This window comes from Schistocerca piceifrons, chromosome 5 (assembly GCF_021461385.2).
Source record: "Schistocerca piceifrons isolate TAMUIC-IGC-003096 chromosome 5, iqSchPice1.1, whole genome shotgun sequence".
NCBI classification, from domain to species: Eukaryota; Metazoa; Arthropoda; class Insecta; order Orthoptera; family Acrididae; genus Schistocerca; species Schistocerca piceifrons.
In genome coordinates this window covers 482,506,061-482,528,562 of record NC_060142.1, presented here as the reverse complement: position 1 = coordinate 482,528,562, position 22,502 = coordinate 482,506,061, and the positions used below count along the sequence as shown (strand labels likewise).

Sequence of the window (22,502 nt, the reverse complement as noted above, 5' to 3'; positions counted from 1 at the left end):
AAAACTGCAGGAGCGACATCTGTGTGCGACTGCCCGGCACGCGGGAGATCGTACGGGTTCACGAGATCTTGCTGCGATTATAATAAACGCCTCGTCCAACGACTCACCACGCTTTTCTTCATTGTCAGGTCTCCGTAGATATGTCATAAGCACCTATGAATTTCCGCCAGACAAAACTCAAATAACAGCTCTGTCCTTATAACGCACCTGCCGCGCGTATTGGTCGCGTGGTTAGGGGCCCCATGTCACGGATTGCGCGGCTCCTCCCGCCGGAGGTTCGAGTCCTCCATCGGACATGGGTGTGTGTGTTGCTCTTATAGTAAGTTACTTTGAGTAGTGTGTATGTCTATGGACCGATGACCTCAGCAGTTTGGTCCCTTAGGAACATTTTGTAACGCACCTGCGTTACAGACGCCATTTTGAAAGCTACTTCTAGTGCCGCGACGTCTCAGAACTTCAAGAAATTATAGTGCCTGAAGCGGAAATATTTCACGATGTCCCACAAAAAATTCTGCATTTTTCAACCGAAATTGGCCGACAAAAAGTGTGTTGCATTACTTATTGAACCCGGATTGTATGAGGTGCGACAATAAAGTAATGAGACTCATGTGAAAAAAAAGTTGCTTACCGTTTTAGTCAAGTTTAGTGTTGTCTCCTTCAATATAGTTCCCTTCTGATTGCACACACTTTTTCCAGCGCTTCTGCCATTGATGGTAACATTTCTGGGACTCATCTTCTGTAATATCCTCGTCACAGCTTTTTGGACATCTTGTGTTGTTTGAAAATGGTGTCCCTTGACCGCCGTTTTGACTACTGGAAATAGAAAAAAGTAGCACGGAGCGATATCTGGTGGATGGCTGTGGTAGTATTGAAATTTGTTTTGAGGTTAAAAATTGCTGTACTGACAGAGCAGTATGGTGTGGCGCAATATCGTGATGCAGAATTATCAGCAATGCAGGCACGGACATCATGAACTCTTTTACGAAGTCTTTCTAAAATTTCTTTGTAGTAATATTGGTTAACTGTTTGTCCAGGAGGCACCCATTCTGTATGAACAATTCTCTTGGAATCAAAGAGGTTGATGATCGTCCACTGCGGTCTTCTTTTTCAACATTTGTTCTGCCTTCACTTAATATTTTATGCCAACAAAAAACTTGAGCTCTTGACATAACCTCCTCTCCAAAACCTTCTGAAGCTTACCGCAAGTTGTCATTGCGTTTTCACCCAATTTAACGCAAAAAGAAATGGCATACTGTTACGCAATGCGGTTCCATTTCCGTGACGAGAGGCACAAACGCGTGTTAACTTATTATAGCACAACTCACGACTGAGCAGTTGCATCGATGTGCCACTTGGACTACAAGCAGCTTATAGACCAAGGTCAAAGATATTGTGCCTACGCAAGTCAGCAGGTTTGCCACATCTTGCAAAGAAAATCAGTCTCATTACTTTATTGTCGCACCTTGTACATCTACATACGCTATCTGATCAGAAGTGTGTTCAATGGCGGCTTCAACTCTCCTGGAGACACTTTTAGTGAGGTGTCTGAGTGTCTGGAAGAATGGAAGCCTATTCTTAGACAAGAGTTGAGACCAGAGATTCTAGTAATGTTGGAAACTGGGGTCGGCTGCGAAATCGACGATGTAACTCGTCCCAAAGATTTTCCAATGGTTGAGGTCGGTATTCTGTGCAGACCTTTTCAGAATTATTATTGTCCGAAAAATATTGCCTCACAAATGCTGCTTTATGACAGTGTGCCTTGTAATTTTGATACAATCAACCATGATCTCCCAACTGTTCCTCAACTGAACACTGCGCACAATGCTGTAAAATGTGTTCGTATCTTTCCAGATTTAGCCACTTCTTAATCGCGGTATGGGGGCCACATCCTAAGCACGAAATACACTCCTATACTGTAACACCACCTCCTCTGTACTTCACTATTGGCAATACACATGGCGGCAGGTAATGTTCACCAGGCATTCACCAAACCCAAACACTTCCATCGGACTGCCATAAGGAACAGCGTGATTCATCACTCAGTCACTCCTTTCCAGTCATCCACGGTCCAGTGACGTCGATTTTTACGCCACTACGCTTATTACTGACTAGAGAAATGAATGACTTATGGAGAGCTTCAGGACCATCGTAACCCACTGTTTTCTTCCTCCATATCCGCAGCTCGTGGTCTAGTGGTTAACGTTGCTGCCTCTCGATCACAGTGTCCTGGGTTCGATTACCGGCTGGGTCGGAGGTTTTCTCTGCCCAGGGACTGAATGTTTGTGCTGTCTTTGTCATTTGATCATCATTCAGGAACATGGCGAGACTGGACTGTGTAAAAATTTGGAATTTATTCGAGCGCTGATGACACGCTTTTGAGCACACCACAAACCATCATCATCAGTTACGCCTCCATAAGCACACTCATTATGCTAGCTCGACTACTGGTAGCACTATAGAACAAGAGCTACTCCTTCCGCTGAGTTCATGCGATTTCTAACAACCATATTCCGCAGTACTAAGAAGTCAAAATGGTTCCAATGGTTACAGATCAGGCACATTTTTTGGCCAAGACATCAATGTGAGTTCAGTGTAATGCGCCTCAAACCACTGTAGCACGATTGTTCAAATTTCGGGCTTGCAGCCGGTCGTCGTTCAATACTTCGCACGATAGTTCAACTGGTCAACTGGGCCTCTGCCAGTCATCTTCAGGTGAGCCGTCGCAGACTGGCGATAACGCCCTCCGCTCCGCAATACATAGCGTACTGTAACTATTCTGCGCATGCGTCGAAAACCTGATAGTTGAACCAACACTGCCCGGCGGCAGCGCCGTCGCTGGTGGAACAGCGGAACTCAGTCGCCCTCTGCGTTGCTGTTTGCCACGGCCGTCGACGCATTCTGTCGTCTTCGATTTGAGCAAATCGTGGAGATGATGGGGTTCCATGCACTGTCCAGCTGGTAGCCGCTGTCACGGTTTAGCAGATTTTCCGCCAGTCGTATTTCTACGGATCCTTTAATAATGGAGTCCCAGAAAGACGTTGCTGTGGACAAAATCATTGTTTTCTCATACTCCATTGAATGTCCAGTAGAAATACAATGTTCAGCAATAGCGGACTTGCTTGGCTGCAAAAGGCGGGTGTAACGTTGATGTTCGGTGCAGCGTTCTTTCACGGTGCGTGTGGTTTGACCTATGTAAGCCATACCACATTGGCACGGTATCTTGTAAATTCCGGCCTTTCGTAGTAACAGATTGTCCTTAACTGATCCTAAAAGGTCCGCAATCTTAGATGGTGGGCGGAAAACCACTTTTACCCGAAATTTTCGGAGGATTCTTGCTATTTTAAACGAAGTGTTGCCAACGAAAGGAAGAAAAGCTAAAGATTGTTCGGGCATGTTCTCCTCTTTATTCACTTCCTGCTTCTTAGTTTTAACTGTTAGTGCCCTTTTAATCTGCCGGATGGAAAAGCTAAACATTGTTCCGGCATGTTCTCCTCTTTATTCACTTCCTGCTTCTTAGTTTTAACTGTTAGTACCCTTTTAATCTGCCGGATGGAATACCCATTTTCGCTGAATACTGTCTTTAGATGGGCGAGTTCTTGAGATAAGCTATCTAGATCTGAGACAGTATGAGCTCTATGAACAAGTGTTTTAAGCAAACTCATGGTTTGCGATGGGTGATGGCAACTCAATGCTTGCAGGTACAAATCAGTATGAGTGGGTTTCCGGTAAACTGAATGCCCTAGAGAACCATCATTCTTCCTTCGAACCAGGACATCCAAGAAAGGCAAACAACCATCTTTCTCTATTTACATGGTGAACAGGATGTTGCTATGAATGGAGTTGAGGTGATGTAGAAACTCCATTAATTTATCTTCTCCATGAGGCCACACTATGAAAGCGTCATCCACATACCGCCAAAAAACTGTTGGCTTCAGGGCAGCTAATTCAAGCGCTCTCTCTTCAAAATCCTCCATAAAAAGGTTGGCGACCAAAGGACACAGGGGGCTACCCATGGCGACACCGTCAGTCTGTTCAAAATATTCTTGATTAAACATAAAATAAGTTGAGGAAAGTGCGTGCCTGAACAAAGCAATGATATCAACAGGAAACATGTTACCAATCAGTGTCAAAGAATCTGCAAGAGGAACTTTTGTAAAACTTTAAAATTCACACTGTAGCACGAGTTTGGCATTGCAACTCAGACAATTGGTTCAAATGGTCTGAGCACCATGGGACTTAATATCTGAGGTCATCAGACCCCTATACTTAGAACTACGTAAACGTAACTAACCTAAGGACATCATACACATCCATACTCGAGGCAGGATTCGAACCTGCGACCGCAGCAGCCGCGTGGTTGCGGACTGAAGCGCCTAGAACCGCTCGACCACAGCGACCGGCTACTAGGTAGTCCCTGTCGGTCAGTAAATGAGGTCTGCTTGGTCTTGCTTTATTTGTGGTTGCTCCTTCGCGTTTCCGTACGCTCTTATGCTGTTGGAGGTGTAGTCCCGTATGTTCGACGAAAACTACGCCGCACGTTTGTAATTGATCTGCACCTGTCCAAACAGAGAACGCAAAACGTCTTTTGTTGTCGTATTATCGCCACCTCCACACGACGCAGATTGCGTAATGAACGAGCGAGATATCTAACTGCTCCAGGGAGATACTTACAGGCAACCACTTGTACTCCAACTGGGGCCAAATTAAACTTTTAGTTTCGATACGAAAGTTTCTATCTACATTCACGCAGAAGGTATATCTCGTAAAATTTGATGAATATTTTTGAAACAGTCTGTATTACACAGCAAAAATGAGAATTTTTTACGAGGTATCCTTGCTGCTGTCTGGCTATAGGTCTAGGCATGAAACTAGTTACTGAAATAAATTAGTCATTCATAAAGTGTGGCTGACGACAGTCGGCCACACTCAGAGATATTTGATTCACGTATTCCTTCCGCTGAATACAAATCGCAAGACGTCGTGATCCTACAGGTGTCGTGTCCATTCCCATATGATAAATGAAACCTGACAATCTGTATCAGACTCGTAAAGCATTTAAAGGTGATAGGGTTCAAGTTTCTTCTAAAATTATGAACTATTTCACTCAGGTTTTCCAGCTGAGAATAAATCTATCAAGAGGCAAAATTTCGTTTGCTGTGATAAACCTATGAGGTTGCGTATAGCTCAAACTTTCGCAGTGTTCTCGTAAAGCTTCCCTCGCGCAAGTTATTTCCGTCCATAAAGATATACCAGGCCTTCCATCGGAAGCTGTAAATCATCCGAGCCTTGCTGGGCTTCGTTCTGAGGCGGCTTTTGCCTGCGTGATGCCCTGTGTCTTAAAAGTAACTCAAGATCAGAAAGTTTTCTTCTGTTTAGCAGATAACTGCCTGTATATTGTGTTCTGTCTTATAAATAAATAAGTTTTTAATAAATATTTACTGCTAACTACCGGTACAGCCGTTTTTATTACATTTAAGTTTTATCACACTCGGCTATTAGCTGGGTGAATTCGCGTGCAATCTTAAAAATTGATCCATGAACAGAAATTTCACCCACGCTCCACATATCTGTGACCAAGAACAGAGAAAACCAGCATTAAGAGTCCGAACCATATGTTCATGGACTGACTTTCATATCTGCGCCTGCGTCATTCATGTAAAAGCGTCAGTCTTACCCCTCATTTATATCCCCTTACATTTGTCTACGGATGTAAACATTTTAACTATATACCTGTCAATTATTTCGAGTTTGGTAACCATGACTTTTTACTTCCGAAAAATTTATGTATTATGTTTCATGAACAGATCTTAACACTAGTCTTTCGTTTGTCTTTAACAATACAGGTTTTCAAAAACAAAGGTAGATTCCGTACTGCACAAATACTGCCCTCTAATTTCACTGACATTTCGCGTTTTCAGCATATCTTTCCAGAAACTGTCTTAGCTAACGGAGTAGTATCTGTTGACTTTATTAACATTCACCTTTATATGCTTATCCATTACTGATATTTTAGAACCGTGACTGTATATTGAATGTAAATAAGTTATACATAACTGCAACCAGTCACTTTTTTCCCAATAATAATGCTTTATTACATGAACCGGTTTTCGAACCCTTTCGGGTTCATCTTCAGATGATTTCTGGAGGATCCGGGAAGTTACATCATTACTGGTAGTAGCATAATGCTGGGTGCAGACAGATACGAAAAAAGCCGCCTCTACTGTCGCAAACCAGCACCCAGCATTACGCTACTACCAGTAATGATGTAACTTCCCGGATCCTCCCGAAATCATCTGAAGATGAACCCGAAAGGGTTCGAAAACCGGTTCATGTAATAAAGCATTATTATTGGAAAAAAAGTGACTGGTTGCAGTTGTGTATAACTTATTTACATTCACCTTTTTCTTGTTGGTGTGGTCTTCAGTCTGAAGACTGGTCTGATGCAGCTCTCAACGCTAATCTATGCTGACAAAGTCTCTTTACCTGTACAAAAGTACCGTAATAAGCATTTATTTCAACATGATTATATAGGCCTACTCGAGCCGTGTTTTCTCCTTATACTTTTAACCCCTCATCCCCCGTCTTCCACATACTTCCCGCCATTAACAAACTGATGATTTCTTGATCCCTCAGGATATGTCCTATCAACCGGTCCCTTCTTTTAGGAATATCGTATCATAAATTTATTTTTACACGGTTAGATTCAGTACCTACTCATCAATTAATCGATGTACCCATCTAATTTTCAGCATTCTTCTGTAGCGCCACATTTCAGAAACTGTTATTCTCAATGTTCTACTATCTTTTTGTTTTCACTTCCATAGAAAGATACATTCCATACACAAATACATTTAGAAAAGTTATCTTAACACTTCTCTTTGCATTAAATTTTAACAAATTGCTCTTTTTCAGAAACAGTTTCCTTGCTATTCCTAGTCCGCATTTTATATCGTCTCTGTGTCATCTACCGTCAGTTGCTTTGCTGCCAAATAGCGAAACTCACTTACCACTTTTATTGCCTCATTTCCTAATCTGTTCCCTGAGCGTCACCTGATATAATTAGATTTCATTCCATTATCCTTGCTCTACTTTTGTTGATGCTCATGTAGTAAACCGTTTACAAGATGCTATCTATACCGCTGCACTACTCTTCCGAGTCATCTGCCGTCTTTTACAGAATTACAGTGTCATCAGCAAAACTAGAGAAATAATTGCTTTTTCATAATCTACGGTTTATTGCAGACCAACAATGACTAGATATTCATGTTGCAAAAAGTTGTACAAACAACAAAAGTTGTCAATTCACAGTCAAACGTTCTACCATGAGCTGTTTCACCGGCAAGATAGGCTTGGAGGAGAGTGCTACTTGATCGATGAGTCAGCACTAGTCAAAGTCCCTCATCTCTGCTCATGCATTCAAAATGTACGTTCCAAATTATCCTCTGATTCTAAGAGAGCAATTAGAGGTGAGACGGTCAGTTTTGTCGAGAAAATGCTTCCCGTTGTCGACAAGGCACTGTGGTGGCTGGTGGTGGCTCCACAATCGTGTGGGCTGTGTTTACATGGAATGGACTGGGTCGTCTAGCCCAAATGAATCGCTCATGATGTGGAAATGGTTATGTTTAGCTGCTTGGAAACCATTTCCAGCCATTGATGTTCCCAAACAACGATGTCACGTTAGCAGGCCACAGTTGTTCGCAATTGGCTTTGAAGATGATTCCGGACAATTCGAGTGAATGATTTGGCCACCAAGATCGACCGATATGAATTCCGTCGAACATTTAAGGGACGTAGTCGATAGGTCAGTTCGTGCACACAGTACTGTACCAGCGCAACATTTTCGTAACTACGGACAGCTGTAGAGGCAGCATGGCTCAATATTTCTGCTTGGGGTTTCCAACGATTTGCTGTGTCCGTTTCACGTCGAGTTGCTGCACTACTCCGTCAAAAGGACGTCCGACAATATATTAGGAGGTATCCCATAACTTTTGTCAACCCAATGTAGAATGCTATACAGAGTGTTCGTTCAGTATGCGCTGTGTCTTGGTTCCTTGCAGCATTCGATGTCACCACATAGCCGCACTGCCTTTACATGTAGAATTATGCGCATATGAAACGAACAGTGGCACGCAGTATTCTGCCCGGAAAACATAAATCACGATGGCTGTACCGGGATTTGATGGTGCTCCTCCCGACTGAGAGTCCAGTCCTAAAACCACTTAAGCTACACGGTTCGGTTTGTTAGCGTCTGTTAGTAGTTTCCTACACCTGTTAGTAAGATAGAAAACAGTGTTTGGTAGTAAGCGTGTGCTTAAACCTAACGCGGATCGCATTACAAATAAAATACTTGAGCCTATAAAATTTCAAGAGGATGAGAACGTCACTCGAACACAGGTCGTTAAAGTCGCTTACTATTGCGTTGATTTACAGTTCAGCCACACGCAATGTTGCTTCTGTGCGCACTCGCAATTTCACTACACTGTACGGATGGAGTGAATGTCAAATAATGTTCCACACGTTATAAGCACACTCGCTTCACACAAAACACTTAGTTACACTTTGTCTACTTCTAAACACATAGTCACTAGTGGTCATGTTAGTGGCAGACTATTGGCCATCATTGTACTGTACTTTAAGCCCCATATATTGCGATATTCCATTTTGATTACCAAAATCGTACTGTCTATAATTCAGTCCCGACGTAGCTAACTTCACATTTTTAGATATGTCTGATTATATTATGAACACATGTCAGAGTTCGTGCTACCGTTGGCCTGGGAGTACCACGTGAGTAGTATAAATTGCTACTATAATCAGCCACTTTCTGTCCCCCAGATATTACAAGAGTGCGCTTCTCTAAAATAGGTCACATGGCTTCACACACAGCGCTAACGTCATATATTCATCGAACAGTAATGCCACGGTGCATGTATGCTGCGGCCTTCGATCAACAGGGCATAAGAGTGCAAGCGTTCTGTCTCTGAACCAGACTGCGGGTGCGAAAGGGGCCGACAAAACTAAGGAAACAACGACAGTGCTGCGCGCGACATTATGGACGAATTCCTCAAAGACACGCCTAAGACGAAACAGCTGTACTTCAAACATTCATTCAAATATTTATGAAATATTCCGTCGGTACTTGGAGAAACATTCACATGCTAAAAACGTATATACACTGCATTGAAATTGCATTTTAATATTTATATTATATTAGTTTGTCCATAAGCCCCGTAACTGTTTGTTGAATTAACGAAACATCCGCTCCAGTTCCTCTGTAGAACTTTAGTTAGTTCACTACCTGTTTCGGATTTGATATTAAACCATTCTTAGGTGGCTCTGAAACTACCATATATATAATACACGAGAAAAACGACAAGGCTTGCATATGTATGTGTACAGATAAATCATAAAACTTACAGTAGAGAAGTGATGTCCAAAATATGTAAGAACAAGTCTGGTAGATTTAAAATCTGGCTTGTCTAATCGTGAGAATAAGTTCGTCGCAAGACTGCATAACTCGTTACATGATAGTTATTCTTAGCGGTCTATGAACATTCATGTTTTGACATATTCGAAAACTCCAATTTGCAATTTTTACAAGTAAGACGATTCATGTTCCTACGTAAAAACAATTTTTATCGCTTACTTTCTATGGTAAAGTCTCACACGGAGTCACATACCTACTTAAAAGACATAAAGTAGACCTACTCAATGCATATAAATCCCAACGATCAGTATTGCGTCATTTTATACACGTAATTAACATAATGCTAGACCCGTACCAGAACAGTGTCATACACAAAATTTACTGTTCTGACTGTAAAGCTAGGTAAACTGGACAAACAGGAAGGCATTTTAAAACGCATTACAAAGAACACACGGAACTAAAAAGAAAAAAACCTAAGAAATAAATCCATCTTTGAAGCTACACCTCATACAAGTGAATCACACTATGACAATATCGAAAATAGCCTCAGAGTCTTCCATACAATGAATAAAGGATACTTTGCGGACAGTTCTGGGGAAACAAAAATGTACACCCACCTAAAAATGGCAAAAGAAAATACGTCCAATGAGCAAGGCACACTTAAAAGTATCAGTCATCTGCCTCCCCATTATTCGTAAATTCTTTAAAATTACTCCGCAAATTCGTAACCGTACATATATGTTTCCTACACTATCGTAAACGTACTCTGTAAGCAGTTTACGTAGCATGCAAAGCCGCGTGGTCTTAGGCGCCTTGTCACGGTCCATGCGGCTCCCCACGTCAGAGGTTCGACTCCTCCGTCGGGCATGGGTGTGTGTGTTTTCCTTAGCGTACGTTAATTTGAGTTAGATTAAGTAGTGTGTAGGCTTAGGGACCGATGACATCAGCAATTTGGTCCAATAAGACCTTACCACAAATTTCCAACATTTTCAAGCATGCAAAATATTCTAACAACTTCTGGAGCTCCGTGCAGTTCAACTTTTGCACACTAAAAAATAATTCTACACTTGACTTGGATGCCCCTTACGTTGCAGATATGTTACATTTTTATTTAAAAATTGTATTTAGAATTTTAGTTATGAAACATGCAAATTGGAATTTTCGAATATCTCAAAACATAAATCATACACACAAAAAGTAACTATAATGTAATGAATTATACAGTCTAGAGACAACCACATTCTCACGTCACTATACAAGAAATATTTAAATCTTCTAGGCTTGGAGGTATATACTTTGGACAATACTTATGTGCTGTAAGTTTTATAATTTATCTGTACGTATACATGAGTAAGTCTTGTTTTTTCGTCTTCAATTATATACATGTATCTATCATATTTATTGCAGTTTCAGGAAAACTTGAGAACGGCTTAATACAAAAACAAAACCGGTAGTGGACTAAATAAAATTCTACAGAGTAACTGGAGCGACCTTTCCATTAATTGCTTTTATAGTTCGTTGTGAACTGGATTTTGACTTTCTAGGTCATCCTCGGATAAGTCACGACTCAATAGATAGTCCACAAAACGTCAAGCCGGCCGCTGTGGCCGAACGGTTCTAGTCGATTCAGTTCGGAACCGCGCTGCTGCTACGGTCGCAGGTTCGAGTCCTGCCTCGGGCATGGTTGTGTGTGATGTCAGGTTAGTTAGGTTTAAGTAGTTCTAAGTCTAGGGCACTGTTGACCTCAGATGTTAACTCCCATAGTGCTCAGAGCCATTTGAACAAAACGTCAATGAGAGCGTGAGAGTTTACAGCCGCACAAAGATTGTTTTTCCAAAACCGTGTGACCCTTCGTAATTACAAAAACCCCAGTACAATGAAATTCACATAACAGTTATGAACAAACATATACAGCGGAAAAATGCTCCTCTCAGAGTACAACAAAAAGTCTAATATGTTCCTCTTTAAAAGAGTCTGACAGAAAAAAAGTGGGGAGCGAATTTCCTCAGTCCTCATCCGTCTTCTTTACCGAAACTTTTGGCATGCGAACATATTCGCACTCTTTTAACTCAGAACATTCTTAATCCTTTCACCCAGTCTCTCTCTGTAGAGAAACCTTCATACTCGAGATCTCCATCTCACTGACAGAGTCAATATATAAGGTGTTAGGGGTATCAAGTGCAGATGTTATGAACGTTGGTACCTTGACATGTATCCACTTAAAAGTGTTAATCGTTTTTTCTCTACGTGTTTTTATGTTATAAGTTGGTGGAAATTGGTAGGTATTACTGTGCCTGTAGAAGTTATTTGCTGTATGTCTTAAATGAGTGCTTTTTCTTGCTAATGTCAATAGTAAGGCCTTAGAATTTGATTGAGCATCCACTTAACTCCATTACAAGCTTATAACATAATAATCTGTGCCAGTACTCACTAGTATATCGTTTTTGACCTCTACGTTATTGTATCTTTGAGTATAAATTAATGTGATATTTATTTGTTCATGATTGCTTTATGACTTTCAGTACGCTCGTGTTTTTGTATGGATATATAGTTGCAGAATGCGCATATCTTTGGAGAAACAGTCTTAGTACTGCTACATACTATAGCTTATATTGTGTGGACTACGAGTTTAGTGTCCGGGACAAATGCGCCACATCGCGTTATATTTCCGTGTTACAGGAAAGATTAGGAATAAATCAGTCTTAGTACAGCTTAGTGAAGCGTCTCAGCAGCCACTTGTAGTGATTTGTAAAACCTCTAAAACGGGAGACAGTAGATACGAATGCAGTTATTCCTAACTTCAAACGCGTTGATAAACCGTTGTGATATCTGTCTTTCCAGGAATCGCGCCCCCCAGCACCATTGCTGTAATTCTAAGCCGCGATATTGCATTTATAGCAGAAATTGTATCTTCAGTAGTTAATTGATACCAATACTCCCAATTCATGTTGCTTTTTAAATTTTGACCCAATTTAAATGACGTTGGTGTTAATGTAAATTTAAAAAAAGGAAACTTAGTGATTCATTATGAAAATTCTTGCAGTCATGCTGTTCTCAAAATCCTTTAAGCTGACGCCTCGTTTAGTGACTTTTCATCTACGCGCTTGCAGTACGGATGCAACATCTTTAGCATGTACGTCTGAATTTTACTTTACTCTGCTACGATCTTTTTCAGAAGCCTAGTCTTCTTCACTATGACTAATATGGCAAGTTTCACCGACGAATCGCCCTCCCTATTTGCCTTGCGTCAGTCGAAATTAAATATTAAGTCTCCCTCCCTCCCTCCCTCCCTCCACTCTCCCCCCTTTCTCTCTCCCCCCCTCTCCCCCCTTTCTCTCTCTCCCCTCGTCTCCCCCCCTCTCTCTCTCTCCCTCTCTCTCTCTCTCATACATACGTAAATGCAATGCATGTTGACTTAGCTGACTTCTGGAATGGAATAGTTCATCTTGAAGGCGTTTCACATACACTGTGACAGCCAAGAAGCGTCGTACATGGTTGAAGACCACGTACACCCCTTCATGACGATCATGTTGGCCAATGACAGTTGTATTTTTCAATAATGTAATGCACCATAGTGTCACAAGGCCAGGAGTGTGATGGAGTGGTTCGAGAACATGGTGACCAGTTCCAATTGATGTGTGGCCCTTCACCTCGCCAGATCTGAACTCGATCTAATACACCTGAGATTTCATCGAACGTGGCGTCAGAGCTCGCCGTCCTTCTCCCCGGAATTTACGGGGGTTTGGTGCCTTGTGCGTGCGGATGTGGTTCCAACTCCCTCCAACAACCTATGAAGGGCTCTTTTCTTCCATTTCAAGGCGCGTCGACCACTATCATCCGTGAAAAAGGTGGACATACTGGTTATTAGGTACGTGGTAACCATGTTCTGGCTGACCAGTGTATATCTCTGCTCGCAACGAAACCATATTGTGCTACCTTCCATAGTCATAGAAGTTCAAGAGTGGTCAAATCATAGGAGCTTTATCACGCCACTCTACTGCCACAAGTTCGCTTGTCTTCCTTTTTGCATAAATCTACAAGTTTCCAAGGTCCAAAGCCAATGTAGTAGGCGCATACTAATGACTAAAGAAGAATAATGGTTACTGGCAATCATCCGAGTGTAGTATTATCTATCAGGCAGTGGCAACTTACGTAAAGGTTAGGCTGTACACAGCGTTGCCAAATGCTCTTCCTCTGTCCCCTCATTCTCTTTACCTACTTTACCGTCCTATTTGTTTGTCATCGTGCAACTGATGTTGGTTTCGTAGTTGCTGTTTAACGGCGGGTTAGAGGTGTGACGGTGATAGGGCTAAGAAGAGAAGTGCAGGATATTGGACGGGACGCCCAGAAAAACGCTAAAATGTGCTTAGAATGTAAATCGCCCATCCTAGAAACATTGGTATGTGCCATTTACACGCAAAACTGAGCGTCTTACGACGATAAACATTAGAATGATCACCTGTTCATTGTCTAAGAGCCGAACTTTGGTAACGAGAAGAAACAAATGTTCGATACAATAGGACAAAAAAACATTTTTTTAATGTCTTCTTAATGGTGTACTTTCCTTTGCTGGTAATAATTATTTCGAATGCACGTATAGCACCCTAGTAGTTGGCTATAGAATCTGAAGCTGCGATTGCAGTCTCCATAAACGCTCTTCAGGATGTCTCAATATATTGGTAACTTCTCCTCTAAAGTTTTTACAACACTTTGAGATTAATTCGCCTCATAATATTAAGATACACTCTTTACATTCTAGCCCACAACAGAACACTCCGAAAGACGGCCACCTACGACAGCTACAAAGTTCACGCAGCTAAAGTAAGTACATGTTAGTTCAGGCGCAATAAGCCACCATCGAATGGCGCTATCAGACAACAGCTGCGTTTTGCATGCGAATGGCTCATACCATTGTATTTGGGGAGAGCGATTTATATTCCAAGTACATTTACGTGCTGTTTTGAACGTTCGAGGTCACACGCTTCCATCGTAAAACAATTTGGGATTAGGTACAGATCGAATATAAAAACTTATAGGGGTGGTTTTAAGGTAACACGCCCGCATTTCTCAATAAGCCAACCTATGGAGGACAAACTTAAATACCCGGAAGGAAATTACGACAGTGATATTCCCGATGGTTACTTAAGCTGTTTACTGCTGTCTCTCTCTCTCTCTCTCTCTCTCTCTCTCTCTCTCTCTCTCGTCCGTGATCGTTTAATAAGAAAAAGTACTTAACTTTGTTATTCATGCGTCAACTGATTTCCTCTCTTATGTACCGCAACATCTTCACACTCAACCCTCTGAAGAGCTATTTAACAACTGGACGTGAAACAAGTGTAACAGCAATACTCCCATTGCTAATAATCTCTTAGGCTTCTATTTTCAAATAACTTATAGAAGTCAGTTACGTTTCGATGTCATTCGTCATGAATCGTCAACTAGTTCAGTTTTCAACTGAAATAAAAAGCGAAGCTGAGTGTGAATAATAATTATAATACATTAAAATACAAAACTAATATCGTTAACGACAAGAGATTAAGAATACGTAAGTGAAGTTACGTACCGCAAGCTGACGATGCGGTGAGTGGGCTCCTGGTAGCCTACATTAGTTATAGGCAAGAAAATCTGTGGGTGTCTCACCATAGCTTGTAGCGTTGCGATTGAAATGACGGAACGAGGTTTGTGCTGAGAAACTAAGATGAACGCAGCAACAGTGACAGTTCGCATCACATTTAATCCGATTTAAGAGCACCGACTATCTACAAATCACCAAGAAAAGTACAGTTTGTGCACCAAAACGAACTCAAGCACGTCGTGTGAATGTAGTGTCATTTTCATACGTATTGCTCCTCATCCCAATTTAACACTGCGTGATGGCTCAAAAAGCCCAAACTAATTGCGTAACAAGGAAGAAATCTAACTAAAGATAGCTTTTAATTATTTTCATTTTGATCCATTCGAAATAGATAATGAATAAATTTTTCGCTATGGTGCCCACTCTGAAGAGTATGTGTGTTCGGATAACGTAAACCGACCAGAAAATCTAAGTCCTATAATATTTTTGCGCGTGGGCGCCTTTATTTTTTACCGTAGCCGTGTGCAGTAATGATTAAGTGCGAAAATAGAAACACTGCTTGAATCAAATGAGAAACTAAAAACTTCAAAATTGTTAAGCCTTGTCTCCACGTATTTTAAAGCTACAGTTCGTTTCATACCCTGTTCTAAAGTAGTTATTTCATCCTATTCAAGTCTAGCATAAAAGACTTGTTCCCCTCATATATTTTGATCTTAATTAAACGTGATAAATGGAAGAAGTTGCAACAGAAGAAAAGAGCGCTTGAAGTTTTCGCAAGTTATTTGTACCGAAAGCTTAATACAGGTTGGAAGAAATTCTTTTTTCCTTCGTTATATGATACGGTATTAATGTACCTTCCACGGTACAAAATTAAATGTATTTTTTAACTGAAATCTCACATCTATTAGCTAGCAGTTCGTTGCAGGTGAGATGTTTCAGTGCACGTGTTGCTGAATATCAATCACCTTTTCTCAGGTTCGCCATAACTGCAGTTCGTTTCAAAAAGTTCAGGCAGCCGTTGTCTTTTGTGCTGGACATTTAACGCTTGTCTTGGAGTAATATTCCATCGAGACTAGGTCATCAGAGACGGAACAGAACCTCAGACTGGATACGAATAGCGAAGAAAACTGGTGGTGTTTTTCTTTCAAACTCACACTCGTGACATTTATGGGAACCTAGGACTACCTGCGTCCCTGTGATAGCACGGTGACTTGAACCCGTAGCTGTAGAATATAAGTTCAGTGCTTAACAAGTGTGCCACATCACTCAGCATACAAATTCTGAGACGTGGTCGTGGTCAACACACAGAAGGAATCTCTCCGATTCTTGATAAGGAAATACGCATATGCATTTTTGAAGTGTAACTGAATCTGCTCAAAATTAATAAAATTTGTTTGCATTCTGGAACTTCAGTTACGTTTTACACCGTTATTTCACATTTGCTGCTTGGTTTACACCTACTGAATATTCTGCACGACGAACAACATGGAGAATACGATAAACAGTAGCATTATGGAACCAGCCGATAAATTGGTGTACTTCAACCGGAAAATAGGAGTTAACTTCGGAAACTGATCTCCATATTCGGAAAATAAAATCCCACACTGCCAGACATGGAAAATGCATACCGACAGCTCTGTCCCAGGGCAGCGAGGCGAGGAACTTAAACGCGCAAACGTTTGAAAATTGAGTTTATCAAACGAGAAAGAATAACGAATAGGGTCAGGCAGCTGGACACAGGAGTAAGAGGGCAAAACAACTTTCGAAAAAATCATAGTGACTATTGTGAAACTCAAATTGAGGTGGCTGGAACACATGTTCAAACGATCTGATGTAAAATGACACAATACGATTCTTCGAGCGATGCTTTGTGACAGGAAAAGACATTAACGGGCATCTAACAAGTGAGAGTGACACTGCATCGTAAAACACAGAGTGCGCAAATAAAAGTGGCCCGGAGAACATAATTAGAGGGTATAAAGAAACACAGCAGAGGAAAGGAAACACAAAACTAACCTGACTATAGCAGATGTTGAAAGTGACCACCATTCACCTCTTGGCACTTTTTGTCACTGGTCAGTAAGTTGCTGAGGACAGATCGAAGCTGGCCTGTTGGAATTGCTGCAGTCTTATCAGAAACGTTCTGCTGCAGTTCTTGAAGAGTATGAGGGTTGTTGCGATACACGCTAGACTTGAGGGCTCCTTTCACAAAGTAATCGCACACTGGCAGATCAGGCGACCTGGGTGGCCAGCTAGGTCCGCGACCAGACTGCCTTCTGCTAACAGCTCTGACTGAAGTGAAGACTGTGGAAATGTGCTCCGAGGTGCTGCAGGCTATATGGGCAGTTGCTCCCGCCTGTTGTTGTTGGAAGTAACTATAAGTCTTCGGCTCCTCCATAAACAGTTTCAAAATGTTGGCAATGTAACGCACTAAAGCCACCGTCTGATGAAAGAAGATGGGATCAATAATGCACCGTGCAGATATTTCACACCAAATCGCAACTTTCTGATCAAGCAATGGTGTTTTGTGGAAGTTATGCGGAGTCTCCGCTGCCCAGAATCTATGATTCTGTGAGCTGACTTAACCACACAGGTGGTAGTAGTCTTCATCAGCCATAAAGAATAGATCGATGTCCAAGCCATTCAGCGTTGTCTCAGTGAACAGACACTCACAAAACTGGAGACGCTGAGGAGCGTCTGCTAGTTTTAATGCATGAACAACAGACACTAGGTAGGGATGCATGTGCAGGGCCAGGTGGAGTATTCGTCCGCATGATTGACGTGATGTGCTGGTCTCTTGCACTAGGCGACGGTTTGATTTGGTAGGACTCTGAAGCTTTTTCTGGTTTACTGCAGCCACATTTTCTGGCGTTCGGGCTTTTTTCGGAATGCTTTTTGACTTGTTCAAAACAGATCCTACATGACGCTATTTTTGGACTAAGCGTTGCATTAAACTTCTCAGCAGACAACTGACCACTCCGTTTCCACATCTGTGTGGTCACGTAACTTTTCACAACGAACACCAACTGGTCCACTGTGAGCACCATCGTCCCCTCTGCACTGCTCCACTCGCACTAATACAGCCTACACTATGCTCTGAACGAGGGTTGATCACGTGGCGGGCGTATGTGTGGTGTGCACGTCACGGGGTGTGGTTTTATACATAAATTAGCATCTAGTCGTATCCACTCGTCTACACAACTTTTAGTTACCCGTATATGGAAGCACGAAGAAAACGATTATAGGCGACGACTTCCTAGACTTGTTCTGTAGGGACACCCCCCCTCCATCCCCCCTCTGTGGTGCCCTTGCGTGCTCGGCTTCGTTACCTCAGTGGTGCTACTCACACATACCCCATGGGAGAACCTCTGGTAGTAGAGTTCGGAACTCTGAGGTGGAAACATCAGTAAAAGCGAAAGTCAGCGTCTGATCGTGAAGCAGCCTCAAATAGCTCAATAGTTCAAAAATGGTTCAAATGGCTCTGAGCACTATGCGACTTAACTTCTTAACTTCTGAGGTCATCAGTCGCCTAGAACGTAGAACTAATTAAACCTAACTAACCTAAGGACATCACACACGTCCGTGCCCGAGGCAGGATTCGAACCTGCGACCGTAGCGGTCACGCGGTTCCAGACTGAAGCGCCTTTAACCGCACGGCCACACCGGCCGGCAGCTCAATAGTTAAAGTGAATGATAGCGAGAAGTAGATATATCGGGTTCGAGCGCCAGTTTAGCCTGCCAGGAGTGAGCCAAACGTTTTGCATACTGTCCGGCTGCCTTTGGTTTCATATACCCAGGAAGTCTGGAGCAAATGTAAACATTATAGAGATCGTTGGATTTCGTCGTGTAGTTTAGGCAACATGTCTGCCCGTCACTGCGAGGTTATTCCCCTTCCTGTCATCTATAAGATGATGGCGGAACAGCCGAAAGCCGGTTCGTGTAACAAACAACAAACAGTGTAGAATATTACACCAGTACCGTGTATGTTATATTCATGAAACGTAGTTTACTTATATTTTTACTTTTACCTAGACACTTTTCGGTGCAGTTAGAAAAATCATCTTCTCCTGTTATTGGTGTTGAAGTAAGAGGTAAATTTAATTGAAAGCTGCACTTCGCACGGTGAATGAAAAGCGCTTTCAGCCAGCAGCGCTGTTGCTATCTTTCAACCGCCGGCGGTATCGAAGCTGACGACAATAGTCCCGTACAGAGCTGAGGCACTATTGAGACGTTGCCGCAGTTACGTGTACAACACCGCGGTGCGGTAGATGTGCGAAGCAGCCGCTCCAAATCCACTACACGTGTCACGGATCAGCTTTCAATGTAGGTAACGAAATCTTCATAATTCTCACTAAAAGTTTACAAAAACCTATTCCAGCGTTTTGGTTTATGGTTTTTAGGCGAACTTTTCCTTATAATTTTCCGATAGTAGGCAGCAATGCTTTCCTTCGTTTAATGGCTGCCAAGCCTCATAATTCGGCGACCAATAGCGCTGTTTATTGAGTGCTGGTTCAATGACCTACGAAGGTATGGTTAATCAAATGAGAAATGAGATTTTGCTGTTTGTTTAATTGCATGTCTTCCTCATACGCTGAAGAGGGGCCACATTACTAGTATGTAGTGAGAGGCAACAGCTTCAAAATGCCGATAGGATAGGAAATAGCTATAGGGATACCTGCAGCAACAGAATGTGGTCGTACTGGGCATGCCCTGAGAACTAATCAAAGTAACACTGAGAGCGAACACTCGAATTGGCACCCCCTTTGTGGCTACAGGCAGCTTGCTACATCAACTCTTCATCTTATTAATACATTTCGCTAGACCATAGAACTAGTTCATAGTTAATCCATCTACACTATGTGATCAAAAGTATCCGGAAACCCTCAAAGACACGTTTTTCGTATTAGGTGCATTGTGTTGCCACCTTCTGCCAGGTACTCCATATCAGCGATCTCAGTAGTCACTAGACATCGTGAGAGAGCAGAATGGGGCGTTCCGCGGAACTCTCGAACTTCAAACGTGGTCAGGTGATTGGGTGTCACTTGTGTCGTATGTCTGTACGCGAGATTTCCACACTCCTATACCTCTCTAGGTTCACTGTTTCCGATGTGATAGTGAAGTGCAAACGTGAAGGGACACGTACAGAACAAAAGCGTACAGGCCGTCCTCGTCTGTTGACTGACAGAGGCCGCGCGGGATTAGCCGAGCGGTCTCGGCGCTGCAGTCATGGACTGTGCGGCTGGTTCCGGCGGAGGATCGAGTCCTCCCTCGGGCATGGGTGTGTGTGTTTGTCATTAGGATAATTTAGGTTAAGTAGTGTGTAAGCGTAGGGACTGATGACCTTAGCAATTAAGTCCCACAACATTTCACACACATTTGAACATTTTTTTTTTTTTTTTTTTTACTGAAAGAGACAACCGACAGTTGAAGAGGATCGCGACCATCACACAGGAATTCAAAACTGCATCAGGATCCGCTGCAGGTATTATGACAGTGAGGCTGGAAGTGAGAAAACTTGGATTTCATGGTCGAGCGGCTTCTCATAAGCCACACATCACGCTGGGAAATGCCAAACGACGCCTCGCTTAGTGTAAGGAGCGTAAACATTGGGCAATTGAATAGTGCAAAAACGTTGTGTGGAGTGACGAATCATGGTACACAATTTGGCGATCCGATGTCAGTGTGAGGGTATGGCGAATGCCCAGTGAACGTCGTCTGCCAGCGTGTGTAGTGCCAACAGTAATATTCGGAGACGGTGGTGTTATGGTGTGGTCGTGGTTTTCATGGAGGGGGCTTGCATCCGTTGTTTTTCGTGGCGCTATCACTGCAGCCTCTTCATTGATGTTTTAGGCACCTTCTTGCTTCCCACTGTTGAAGATAAATTCGGGGATGGCGATTGCGTGTTTCATCACGATCGAGCACCTGTTTACAGTTCACGGCCTGTGGCGGAGTGGTTACACGACAATAACATCCCTGCAATGGACTGGCCTGCACAAAGTCCTGATGTGAATGCTATAGAACACCTTTGAGATGTTTTGTAACGCCGACTTCGTGCCAGGCCTCACCGACAGAAATCGATACCTCTCCTCAGTGCAGCACTCCGTGAAAATGGGCTGCCATTCCCCAACAAACCTTCTAGAACATGATTGAACGTATACCTGCGAGAGTGGAAGCTGTCTCAAGGCTAAGGGTGGGCCAACACGATATTGAATTCCAGCATTAACGATGGAGGGTGCCACGAACTTGTCAGTCATTTTCAGTCAGGAGTCCGGAAACTTTTTATCACATAGTGTATGTTACAGTTATGGTCAAACTCACGCCTGACATCACAATTGCCTGCTATCAAAAGGCACACTTTTGCAAGTGAGTAGTTGTAGAGCGTAGTTTCAGTAAACGTCCCTATGATGTTAATTCAGTAGCAACCCCACACAACCGTGGCCGCTCAGTTGCGTCTTCCCTATATGAATGCATGGTGTCTGTTCTTTTTGACATGTCCAAAAGAACAGACACCACGCGGAATCCGCAGCTGTGATACGTATTACGTAAATTGAAGGTGGACATGGGAGCAAGAAAAAAAGGAAAGGGAAGGAATTATTGATGCCAGTTGCATCGCGACTTTATGAGGATCAGCGGTGACGAGTGAAAATACGAGTCTGATCACAACTCGAACCTGCTTACTAGGCAGTCGCGTTAACCTCTGCGTGATCCGGACACAGTGTTTATTTCAGTTTTACGGTCTGTCTCGGCACACCCTCCAGTCGACCCGCACTCCCACAGAGCATCACCTATCCGGAGTCCCCATCAATTTCTTCCATGCTGTCTACTTTGAGATTCCAGCAGAAGGTGGAACACAATTGTGCATCCACACTGAAGGTGTTGGAGTCATTTCCTTTGAGATGAATCGGTGTGTGAATGCATGGTGTCTGTTCTTTCGGACAGCTGATTCATCTCGGTGGGCAATGAATCTAACACCTCCAATGTGGATGTACAATTACGTTGCACCTCCTGCGGTAATCTCAAAGTAGTGAGCATGGAAGACGTGGATGGGAACTGCAGATAGGCGAGCTCGGTAAGAGTGTGGGCCGGCCGGGTGGGGTGCCGAGGTAGTTCTTGCAGTTATCATCAATGGTTAATGAAAGTGCCTAGCAAGCAGGAGATCCCACGTTCGAGTCCCGGTCCGGCACAATTTTCACTCGACGCCGCTGCTTCCGCATAAAGCCTAAATGCACCTAGGTCAATATGTCGTTCCCTTTCCTTTTCTTTCTCTACCCTGCATCTTTAGTTCAGAAAACATGTCTTCCAGAGAGCCGCAACTTAAGCGGCGTCTTGCCAATACGCTCTGCTGGTTATCTAACAAGGGGAGGCCGCCAATTGTGAAATTCAGATTCGATTCATACTGTGCATAATAAAAGCTCATGGCCAGAGGTGTAATGTAGCAAAGCACCAAGATGCACTTCTCAGCCGTTGTCGAGAAAATCGACAGTTAAAAGCAACCGTTGC

The 22,502-nt window shown here is 42.8% G+C and overlaps 1 protein-coding gene across 1 annotated transcript in view; it reads left to right on the top strand.

Moving 5' to 3' along the window:
* The window catches only part of LOC124799093, a 166,920-nt gene extending 152,667 nt beyond the window's left edge, over window positions 1-14,253 (top strand). The window contains exon 4 of the mRNA XM_047262632.1: window positions 14,187-14,253. Within this exon, the coding sequence (XP_047118588.1) occupies window positions 14,187-14,247 (61 nt within the window). The 3' untranslated portion in view covers window positions 14,248-14,253. The remainder of the gene's footprint in view (window positions 1-14,186) is intronic.
* The last annotated feature ends 8,249 nt before the right edge of the window (window positions 14,254-22,502 follow it).